Source organism: Citrus sinensis, chromosome 7 (genome assembly GCF_022201045.2).
Source record: "Citrus sinensis cultivar Valencia sweet orange chromosome 7, DVS_A1.0, whole genome shotgun sequence".
NCBI classification, from domain to species: domain Eukaryota; kingdom Viridiplantae; phylum Streptophyta; class Magnoliopsida; order Sapindales; family Rutaceae; genus Citrus; species Citrus sinensis.
Window position 1 is genome coordinate 26,726,081 of NC_068562.1, and position 12,232 is coordinate 26,738,312.

General features: G+C 45.1%; 1 protein-coding gene across 1 annotated transcript; it reads left to right on the top strand.

The window, feature by feature from the left end:
* Nucleotides 1–676: 676 nt before the first annotated feature.
* LOC107175309 (uncharacterized) lies at nt 677–2,728 on the top strand. The gene is made up of 2 exons (XM_015526729.1): nt 677–1,256; nt 1,611–2,728. The coding sequence occupies exons 1-2, from the start codon at nt 677–679 to the stop codon at nt 2,726–2,728; spliced, it is 1,698 nt and encodes a 565-aa protein (XP_015382215.1).
* The last annotated feature ends 9,504 nt before the right edge of the window (nt 2,729–12,232 follow it).

Below are 12,232 nucleotides of genomic sequence, written 5' to 3' on the forward strand. Positions count from 1 at the left end.
GTCGTTGACCGGGTCTCCTCGACTCAAACCTTAGCAAGAATGTAGCAGGAATGGCTTTATGCTTCCAGCAGGAGATTGGCCTCGTGGATGACGTACTCGTGGACGAGCAGGATATTCCTGCTCTTGCTCCCCCAGCTACCAGACTCTTACAAGATATACCTGTTCGAGGAACCCTGCTACCAGATGTCTGCTCATCACTGCTGGTCTTCGTCGAAGCATATCCCACAAACACTGGTCCCCGAGTTTTTGGTGTTGGGTAACGTAGTGAGCCGACAGTAGAAACTCGACAGTTCTTGCCGCGTGGGATTGAAAAAGGCTGCCAAGAGTCGTGTCGCATTTAATTGCGGATGAGGTGATGTGGCAAAAATCTACCCCTCCATTTGAATTTCAAACCTACGGTTGCAAGACTCTTGAGATATGTGCCGTTAAATGCTGGCAGCCCAAGAGTTTGTTCCTCAGTAGGAAAACCCAAAACCCCCAAACGAGAACTCATCATTTTCTCCCTTCTTGTCTCTCCGGCGAATGAACTTCGGCATTAAAGCTTCCATCCCTGTCTCTCTCTGACCGAGCCCCTTCTTCAAGTATTTCTCCTATTTTCTCGATCTTGGATAATTTCTTTTCTCGTTGCTTTGCTTGGGTAGTAGTAGTTGGTGGTGCTCTGGTTATAGTTTAGGGAATGTTGAAAGGTAAAGAGAAAGTTATTAAGGTTGATGACGATGAGTTGGACTTCTTGCCTAGTCTGCTCACCGATCCTGCTTTTGACCCCGGGATCCCCTTAGAACCCATTAGGTCTAGTGTTGGGACTAGCTCTAGGAGAATGTCCCCTCAAACAGCCTCCTCGAGCGGAAATAGTGGTGATGAGGGATCTTCTGGCTCGGAAAACACCCTGAGTGAAGATCGAGGGGGTGACTCTGGTGAGGTATCCTCATCGAGAACATCGCGACCAGAAGGGCGGAGTACAGTAGGAGGTAGAGCCCTATCGCGGGATTACGCTATTGATTACATTACGTGCACGACCACATTTGATGAACTCACTGACCTCTGGCTTAGGTATAGTATTCCTGGTGAAATACCTCTTAAAGTCCAAGGAAAGAAGGATACTCTTAGCCGGCCTCCTAGGGGATATGTTATCCTATTTTTGGAGAGTTTTAAGTATGGGCTGAAGTGCCCCTTGCAACCCTACTTTGCCCGGATTCTTAACGGGCTAAATCTATCTCTTAGTCAGCTGAACCCCAACGGGTGGAGAGTACTCTCTGGTTTGTTCATATTGTGGGACAGATGTTGCCAAAGCGAGCCCACAGTTGATGAGGTGAAGCACCTGTACCAGCTGAAAAGCAGCCCCAAAGATGCTGGCTGGTATTACTTCCAATCAAGTACTAAGACCAGGAAACCCATAACCGACCTTCCTACTGGTGGTGGTGGGAATTGGAAGAGAAAGTTCCTTTTTGCTGGGGGCCCCTGGGGTTAAGTTGCACAGATTGATAGGAAGGATTATCGCGTCCCACCCCGTTTCGTGGTTCCAGGTTGCCTGCTCGTTTTAGATGTCTCGTCTCTATAGTTGTTCTCACTTTGTTGATTTGTCTCTAACCAAATGTCTATTCGTTTTGCAGGTTCTTGGGGTGTTCACTTCCCGCTTAATCCCGACCAGCTCAAACGGGTCAAGGCTGTACTGGCCAATTCCTGCTCGTACCGGGAGCTGCTAACCACTTATACCATGGTTGAATCTTGTTTGGTGCCCTCCGGCCATAAGATGAAGGATGCTGTGATCGGGGTTCTGAATCGGAAACGTTCTCGACCTCAAACTGCGAAGAAGGACCAGAACAAGGACGCTCCTACTGCGAAGCGGGTGAACATTGCGCAGCAGGTTCCTCCTTTGAAGACTCTACCTCCTCCTCCTGCCAAAGTCGGAAAAACTAGTGGAGCAACCACTAATCCTACTTCCTCTTTTCCTCCTGTCGGGCCTAGATCTCGTTTATCTGACAACCGAGCAGAACACTTGGTCCCCTATCTCAACGAGCTATCTAAACTCGTGAGCAAGAAGGACCTGGAGGACTTTGATGGCTGCACCATGGGTGATCTGGTGGGGGCCATGCAGTACAACACTTTCCATCTCAGCTGCATGACCACTTACTATAAGGCCAAGGTTGGTCGTTATGACCGGAAGATGAAGGAGGACATTCAGTCGGCGATGACCAGAGCTGACGATGCCAAGAAGAAAGCAGCAGACCTGAATCTCGAGAATCTGAAATTGATTGAGGGAGAATCTCTTGCTCAAGCAAAGGCCATTACCCTCGAGGAAGAGCTGGCTAAGGTCAAGGAGGATCTGCAAAGGCAGAAGGCTATGTACGAGGCTCAGCTCGAATCTTTCCGCGATTCCCACAGGGCTCAGGTCGAGAACTTGGAGAAGGAAGCTGACAACCAATACGACCAGGGACTTTGGCATTCTTATCGTTGCATCATGGCTGTCCTTGGGAAGCAACACCCTGATCTAAAGATGGATGACCTTACAGCTGGTGTTGCTCAACACATGGATGAGGGGGCGGCGAAAGAGGATGCCGAAGTGGTGGAGCCAATTATGGTCGATGAGGAAAACTCTCCTCCTCGTGCAATCCTTGCTGACGTTGGCGAGGTGAGTACCCCCCGGGACACAACTGGTGATACTCCCCCAACACCTGAGGTGGACCAGCCAACTGAGACTGCTCGGCTTACTGACCCGCTGTCTTCTTAAACATGTTTTGTGTTGTAGTTGCCTTTTCTTATTTTTTGGACATTGTATGTTATGATGAACAGCTTTACGAACTGTTGGCATATTAATAAGAATGTTCTTACTTGTCTTCTAGTATAGAATTTTTTTTTTTTGCTCAGCTTCACATGGTCGGGCAGATTCTAGCAAGCTTGACTTCTTATCTCGCCATCGAGCAAGTTTTGAGACTTTGGAGCCTTTACTTGCCTTAGAAATTTTTATAACACTTAAGAGTCTGCTCGTCTTTGCTTGGTCGAGCAGATTCTGGCGAGCTTGGCCTCCTGTCTCACCATCGAGGAGGCTTTGAGACTTATGGAGCCTTTGCGTGCCTTAGGAATTTTTATAACACTTGAGGGTCTGCTCGCCTTTGCTAGGTCGAGCAGATCTTGACATGCTTAGTTTCTGGTCTCGCCATAAACAGGCTTTGAGACTTGGTGAGCCTTTGCATGCCTTGGAAACTTTTTCAATGTTTAGGATTCTGCTCGCCTTCATTTGGTCGAGCAGATCCTGGCACGCTTGGCTTCTGGTCTCGCCATAAATAGACTTTGAGACTTGATGAGCCTTTGCATGCCTTAGAAAATTCTTCAATACTTGGGATTTTGCTCACCTTCGCGTGGTCGAGCAGATCCTGGCACACTTGACTTCTGGTCTCGCCATAAGCAAGCTTTGAAACTTGGTGAGCCTTTACATGCCTTGGAAACTTTTTCAATGTTTAGGATTCTGCTCGCCTTCACTTGGTCGAGCAGATCCTGGCACGCTTGGCTTCTGGTCTCGCTATAAACAGGCTTTGAGACTTGGTGAGCCTTTGCATGCCTTAGGAATTTTTTCAATGTTTGGGATTCTGCTCGTCTTCGCTTGGTCGAGCAGATCCTGGCACGCTTGGCTTCTAGTCTCGCCATAAACAGGCTTTGAGACTTGGTGAGCCTTTGCATACCTTAGTAAATTTTTGAACAGTACAGTTGACTGAAATTCCTCATTGATTCACTTATTATTGAATTCGGCTTACATGAGATTGCTTTGAAATAAAAATAAAAAACAACGAGCATGAACAGAAATAACTTTAAAACATGAACAAGTTTTACTAGAAATATTTCCTGAGGTGTGCCGCGTTCCATGGGCGTTTCACCTCGTGGCCATCCGTGCAAACCAGCTTGTAAGCTCTGGGTCCAACTAGCTGCTTGATCCTATATGGCCCCTCCCAATTTGGTCCGAGTACTCCCTGGGCCGAGTCTTTCATGTTCTGATTCACTCTCCTCAACACCCAATCTCCGACCTTGAACTACCATACATTCACCCTCTGGTTATAGTACCGAGCAACCCCTACTGGTAAATGGCTGATCGCCTCGATGCTTGTTCCCTCTTCTCGGTTAGCAGGTCCAAATTCAAGCACATCTGGTCGTTCTTTTCTTGCTCATCGAAATGATCTGTCCGGTGCGTGGTTGTTCCTATCTCGGCTGGTACAACCACTTCGTGTCCGAAGGCCAAGGCGAATGGAGTTTCCCCAGTTGCTGTCTTATGGGTTGTCATGTATGCCCATAGTACACCTGATAGCTCATCAACCCAAGCACCTTTTTTTGCTCCAAGCCTGGTTTTTAAAAGCCTCTCGATCGTTTTGTTGGCTGCTTCTACTTGCCCGTTAGACTGTGGGTGAGCAAGCGAGCCATATTTCAACTCTATCCCGAGGTTCTGGCAGAAATCCCTGAAGCTGTGATTATCGAACTGCCTGCCATTATCCATTACCAAGGCATAAGGGATCCCGTACCGACAGACTAGGTTTCTCCATACGAAGTCTGTTGTCTTCTTCTCTGTGATCCTGCTAAGGGCTTCTACCTCTATCCACTTCGTGAAGTAATCTATCACAACTATTGCATGTGTTGCTGCTCCTCGTCCCTTTGGCAACGAGCCGATCAGATCAATTCCCCATTGAGCAAATGGCAAAGGGGAGGCCATAGAGGTGAGCTTCTCTGGTGGTTGGTTGGAGAAACTTGCAAAACTCTGGCAGCTTACACAGCTCCTGGTTTTCTCCTGCGCATCCTGGTGCATTGTCGATCAGAAATATCCCTGCCTTAGAACCTTGTGGGCCAGGGACCTCTCACCATAATGGTTTCCACAGATTCCTTCATGTACCTCTCTCAGTACGTAGTCCGCATCGTCCTCATCCAAACACCAAAGGAACGGTAGCGTATACCCTCACCGATATAACACCCCATCAATCATCGTGTATCTCGAGGCCTGTGCTATAATATTCCGAGCTCGCAGCTTATCTGGTGGTAATACCCCGTCTCTAAGGTATGAAATTATCGGGTCCATCCACGAGCATTTTTGTTCTATCCGCAGCACCTCCAGATTCTGCTCGGTGCTCGGGCTGGACTTCATCTCCAGAGGGATCGACTTTGGCATTTTTGGGTCTGCTACCGCTGCCATTCTAGCCAAAATATATGCTCGACTATTCTGCTCCCTGGGAATTTGTATCACCTCAACCGCTTCAAATTTCCCCATCATCTGCCTGACTATCTTTAGGTACTGCTCCATCTTCTCCTCTGTCGGTTGAAATCTTTCACTGACATGATTTGCAACCAGCTGGGAATAAGTTCTGATCTTCACTCTATCTGCTTTCACTGCCTTAGCCAATTCCAAGTCTGCTATCAAGGCTTCGTACTCTGCTTGGTTATTTGTGGCTGCAAATTCTAACTTTACAGCATAAGAGATCTCCTCCCCCTCTGAGCCTTCCAAGACAATTCCTGCTCCTGATCCCTGCTCCCCTGATGACCCATCTACAGACATCTGCTATACTCAGGCTTCGCTACTGTCTGTAGCAATATCCAGCTGGTCCAAACATATTTCAGGCTCTGCAAACTCTGCTATGAAATCGGCCATTGCTTGAGCCTTTATCGCTGCTCGGAGTTTGTAATCAATGTTGAACTCGCTCAGCTCTATAGCCCACTTTATGAGCCGACCAGAGGCATCCGGCTTGTGTAGGGTTTGATGCAACGGCTGGTTTGTTATTACCGAGACGAGGAATGCTTGAAAGTACGGCCTCAGCTTCCGAGTAGCGACCACAAGAGTGAGTGCCCATTTCTCCAACGGTGGGTATCGGGTCTCAGCGTCGAGCAGGGCCTTGCTGGTGTAGTATATCGGAAATACTAAACCTTTTCTTCCTCTCTCACCAGAACAGAACTTGTGGCACGATCTGATACCGCCAAATACAAAGATAACTTATCCCCATCCCTTGGTGTGGACAATAGGGGTGCTTGCTGCAAGTATTCCTTCAAGCTCTAAAAGGCCTCTTCGCATTCTGGGGTCCATTCTGTTTTCTTCCCTCTCCTTATCACTTAAAAGAATGGCTGACACTTATCTGTAGCCTTGGATATGAATCGACTCAATGCCGCCAGCCTCCCCGTAAGGCTTTGCATCTCCTTTAGGTTACGAGGCGACCTCATCTGAACGATCGCCTGGATCTTCTCGGGATTTGCCTCGATCCCCTTATGACTCACCATGAATCCGAGGAATTTTCCTGACTCGACCCCAAAAGCACACTTTTCCGGGTTGAGCTTCATCTTGTACTTTCTCAAAAGTGCGAATGTCTCCTCGAGGTGCTCGACATGTTCCTTCGGGATTTTCGACTTAATTATCATGTCGTCCACGTACACCTCAATTGTTCTCCCAATCAACAGCTTAAAGACTTTGTTCACCAGCCTCTGGTACGTGGCCTCCGAATTTTTAAGATCGAACGACATTACCCTGTAATAGAACATACCCTGGTTAGTAATAAATGCCATGCTCTCCTCATCCTGCTCGAACATAGGGATTTGGTTGTATCCCGAGAATGCGTCCATGAAGCTGAGCAGGCCATGTCCAACTGTCGAGTCTACAAGTTGATCAATCTTTGGTAAGGGAAAGCTGTCTTTCGGGCATGCCTTGTTGAGGTCTGTGAAATCCACACACATCCTCCACTTGCTATTAGCTTTTTTTACTAACACCACATTCGATACCCACTCAGGATAATTGACTTCCCGAATGAACCATACTTTCAAGAGCTTCTCCACCTTGCCATTTATAGCCTCATACCTCTCCTAGTTGAAGCACCTCCTTTTCTGCCTTACTGCTCGAGCACCTTTCTTTATTGCCAGCTTATGACATGCTACCTCAGGATTAATCCCTAGCATGTCTTCATGTGTCCAAGCAAACACATCTGTATGAGCCTGCAAGCATTGCACCAACTCCTGCTTCTGCTCTTCTTTAAGTCTCGACCCAATTCTGATCGTTTTTCCTGGATTCTCCGATCCTAGGCTCACTGTCTCCAGCTCCTCTACAAGTTCTTGTCTGCCATTCTTGTTTTCCACTCAGGAATCAAGGGATGTTATCTGCATTGCTTCCCTTGCTGCCGAGGAGTAACAGCTTCGTGCGATTCTCTGGTCTCCTCGTACCACTCTAACTACCCCATTCACCCGGTACTTGAGAGCTAGATAATGGTTGGACAGTACCACTTTGCTCATCCTCAGAAATGGCCGACCTAGGATCATCTGGTAAGGACCTTCTTCATCCACCACCACAAAGTTCAGTATCATAGTCCTTTCTATTGGGGAGCTCCCAATCGTGATAGGCAGCTCGACCACGCCCAGAGGGACCAGCTTTCCCCCTCCAAACCCCTTCAAGGAAGTATTAGTGTACTCCAACTTCAGGTCTGCTATTCCTATCTCCTCTAGAGTTGACTTAAACAACACATCAACTGAGCTCCTTGTGTCAACCAGTATTCGGTCAAACGTCTTGCTAGCAACAGTGGCCTTAATGACTAAAGCATCCTCGTGGGGGTATAGAATCCCTTCTTCATCCTCATATGTCCACATGATTGGCACTTGCCTGACTCTTACTCGTTTGGCTGCTGGGGTGTTGAAGAATACCTCTTTACTAGTCATGGCGTATCTGGCATAATTCTTCCTCGATCTGTTGGAATCTCCGGCCAATGTTGGGCCCCCAGCTATCACTCTTACTGTAGGCTGCTCGCGCCTCAAGTTTCTGTCACTCTACTCCCCTTCACATGTCGAGGTCACCATCGGGAAAATCCCATCTATAAACTCATCCAGGTACCAATTTCTCACCAAATCCTCAACCTGGGTCTTGAGATCTCTTCATTCTGCAGTGGTATGGCCATGAGTGCCATAGAACTTACAATAGCGTCCCCTATTCCTCATGCTGGGTAGCTTTGTTATTGGGACATGGAGGTACAATAGTCCCCGGTCCTTTATGGCCTCGTACACCTCGTCCAGGGGTATCTTCAAGGAAGTATACCGCCCATAGTCCTAGTTCTGGTCGATAATATGCACTGCCCTTTCTTTATTTGTGCCATTCTGAGCTGGAGGCGGTGGTAGCGCTTTTGGTCTGCTCTCTCTACTACCGTGGGAGTGTGGATGAAGACTACCATATGCTGAGTCATGCCTTCTCCAAGGCTCCCTAGCTGGTGAGCGAGGAGGTTGCGCCCTGCTGCGCTGATACTGTGGTAGCCTCTGATGAGGCTGGTAAGCGGTTACCCGACCTCCTGCACCACTACCTGAGGCCTAGTGGTCCCTCCTCCTGATCGGCCCATTCCCTGGTAATGCTCTCTTCTCTTTCTTTCCCAACCTTTCTAACTGGTCTGTCTTAATCCGTGCTGCCTTTTCTTCTTCAATCTCTATGTCCCTCTTAGTCTGCTCGTATGCGGCTGCATACGTCTGAATAACTGGGCTTCTCAAGTTGTACCACAACCTTCTTATCTTCACTCATTCTTTCAATCCCCTTAATGCCTGAGAATGGTTGAAGACTCCCAAATCGAAGACAGCACGATAAAACCTCTTGATGAATTCCCAAAGGGTTTCTTGCTCCCCCTGCTTAATGCTTTTCAACTCCATCATGTCATCTTCTGATGCCTAGAGCTGGCAAAATTTGACACGACCCGATTACCCGACATGAACACGACACCAATAAATGGGTATGGGTCGTCGAATTTAACACGATTATTAAATGGGTCGGGTCCAGTCAACACGATTTTTTTCCGTGTCGGGTTAGGGTTAAAATTCTTGACCAATTTATCCAATCAATGACCCAATTATATTTTCTATTTTAAAATAATTTACAGATTCTTGTCATCAAAACTCAAATATTAGGATGCTTTTTTTTATTCTTTAAAAGGATGAATATAGACACAATATTTTAATTATAAAATTTTAAATATATTTAGAGCTTTAATAGTGTAAATGTATAAAATATTGGTAGACATGTATATTTTATAATATTGATATATAATATTATTTACATATATATAATTAAAACATCAATAGTGTGTGTAATATTTTAGTAGATATGTATATTTTATAATATTGATAAATTATGTATGTATGTATGTATGTGCATACATATGTATGACAAAGTGTAAATATTTGATGTAACTTTTGTTTAATATATAAATATTAAGCGGGTTATTGGGTAACCCGATTATTTTTCCGTGTAGGGTTTAGGTCTCAATATTTTGACACGATTACTAAATGGGTCGGGTTTGGGTCGACCTAAATTTGACACGACACGAAGCTGACACGACACGAACACGACCCGATGGCCCGTTTTGCTAGCTCTACTGGTGCCATTGCCCCACGAAACTGCTCTGCAAATTCCTGGCACATCTGCTCGAAGGTTTTAATGCTCCCTCGAGGAAGTTTCCTGTACCACTCGCGTGCACGTCCCTCTAGGGATAGTGGGAACACCTTGTACCTTTGGGCTTGAGATAATCCTTGCACCCCGGTTATGTCGTTGAAGCGCTCTATATGCATCATATGTGCACCAACGGATCAGTTTGTCCCGAATATCTAAGGTCTGGGAGGCGAAAATCTCTTGGAATGACTGCCCTCATGATCTCTACCGTGAGCGGTGATTCTCCGTCCAACATTATCCTCCAACCAGGAGCTCTACTCATTCCTTGCATGTCATCAATTACCTGTGCTAGTATACGCACTTCCTCCTCCAGCTGCACTGCACGACCAGGGTCACGTGCAGCAACTTGATCCTGCTCTTGCTCTACATCATGTAAGTGTTGCCTGAGCTATGTTTCCTCTACATTCGCCACCCCGTCGTCCTCATAAAAAATCTGTCTTGCTGGGGATTGCTTTTCCTCTCTATGAATTTCTCCCCGCAGAGATAAGTTACCTCTCTCACCACCAAATCTCCTAGTGATTTGACTTCTCCTCGTACTATCGTGACTTGGTGTCACTCCACCACCTCTCACCCTTTCCTCCTGGGTTTCCCTTCGTTCACTCCGCAGCTCATGTAGGACGGTTGTCAGGGTCTCCATCTGCTTTTCCATCTGTTCCATCCGGTCAAACATGGTTTTTTCCTGTGCTTCACTGGCTATCTTCCTCAGCGTTACGGAATCGTTAAGTCTCATATCACCCCCTTATGCACTACTTCCTCATGCCTCCATTGTTTTTCCACTTGCTTTACTCATCTTCTTGCTGTCAACAGAAACTTTTTGATCAGTCCCCACAGCCGGCGCCAAAATGTTGATGCGAGATTCTGGTTGCCCTCTTTACCACGACCAGGATCTCTGCTCGATCAACTCTACCACGACCAGGATTTCTTCTCGTAAGGCTTCTTCTCCTAAGGTTCCTGCGTACATAGAAATAGGTCAGAGTACGCCAGTTGTTTCCCCGGCGTAAACCCTCCGACGCTCAAGTCAGAAATGAAGGTTTTGTGCTCTTGGGAACACTAGCCACTAATCTTATGGCTTTTCTCTAGTATCCGTTCTTTAGAGCTCTCTTTATCTTAGTTCTCCTATAAAAAATTCTCACCCTTTTACCTTCGTTGGCTACCTTTTTATGGGCCACTTTTGAACTCAGGCCTTCCCTCCATTCGCGCTCATTATCCTCCCACCTCTCGAAAGTGGATGCTCCATTTCCGTAGTCGTGGGTGGTTGCGTGGCCTTCGTGTCTTGATTCTCGGACTGGAGAGCACGTCTCGCCAACTGTCGTTGACCGGGTCTCCTCGACTCAAACCCTAGCAGGAATGTAGCAGGAATGGCTTTATGCTTCAAGCAGGAGATTGGCCTCGTGGATGACGTACTCGTGGACAAGCAGGATATTCCTGCTCCTGCTCCTGCTCCCCCGGCTACCAGACTCTTACAAGATATACCTGTTCGAGGAACCCTGCTACCAGATGTCTGCTCATCACTGCTGGTCTTCGTCGAAGCATATCCCACAAACAAATAGTAATATTATTAATTGATATTTCTCTAACATTATCGAACTTTCTTCATAGCTAACCACTTTAATTTCACAACCTAACTACAAAATGGAGACTTGGAGATTAGTTTGAGGGGGCATGTTAGGAATAAAATGAGGATCATAGAATCAATGTTTGATCCTAAAGATCTTGATCATATTAGGATGAAAATTACTCTCGATCAAGCAATTAAATATGGCCGAACTCAAAACCATTATGATAGTTACCTATGACAAAAGAAACTAATAGCCATTTTAAAATGCAAATATGATAAGAATTGTGACCATTATGAAATAAAAAATGTGCAAGATTAAATATTTTTATTTTAACTTATTCTTTTAAAAAAAATTAATTTAGACTATAAGCTACATTGAATGATAAGAATGAAGTTTATTTGTTTCTAAATTTTTGTATCGAATAGGTATATCTAACGCATGAGATATCTAAATTTGTTTCTAAATTTTTGGACTCACATTTACAATTGTTAATAGTCAAATTTACTCATTTCATTTTGTGAAATGAATTTAGAAGAAGTAGATTTGACCTCATTTTCTACGTCAAGATTTTGCGAAACCCAATTTGTAAGAAGACATTCATTTTCTACGTCAACGTCTTTGCAAGACATTAATTAAGAGATATTTTAATTTGAAGTAGGTTCCTCTGTGGAAATTAATTTCGAACTTTGTCTTTGAAAGAAGTAGATGTGACCTCAAATTTTATTTGAACCTATTGTTACTTTCTTAATCGAGAACTTCATACCCATCATTAAAGTTATAAAATTATACTTCTCTACAAACACTCTTCTTTTGTTCCTAAAACATTTGTTATTTGTACCTGCATCATCTTTACGAACTTGCCATATATACTTGCATTTTGCAGCCAAGAAAATCTGTAGGACTATTGCTTTCAAATCTCAACCGTAGCTAAATGGAATGAAGTTTTTGGATTAGAATTTGGATCCAATATTTGTTTATCTAAGGATTTAGTTCCACATGTGCATTGTTATACTTATAATAATCGTAACTAGAGAATGTTTTAAACTTTTCATTGCTCTCTCTAATAATGGGATGTCAAAAAAATTAGAAATACGTGTAATCTCAGGATTATGACCACTTATATGGACAACTTTTCATATTGTCTTTAGGTACTCCTATTTAAACTCATCATTGAAATAGAAATTATGCTTAAAACTCTACACATTAAAGGCGCACACCCTATTATATGCATTAAAACTTAAATTATTAA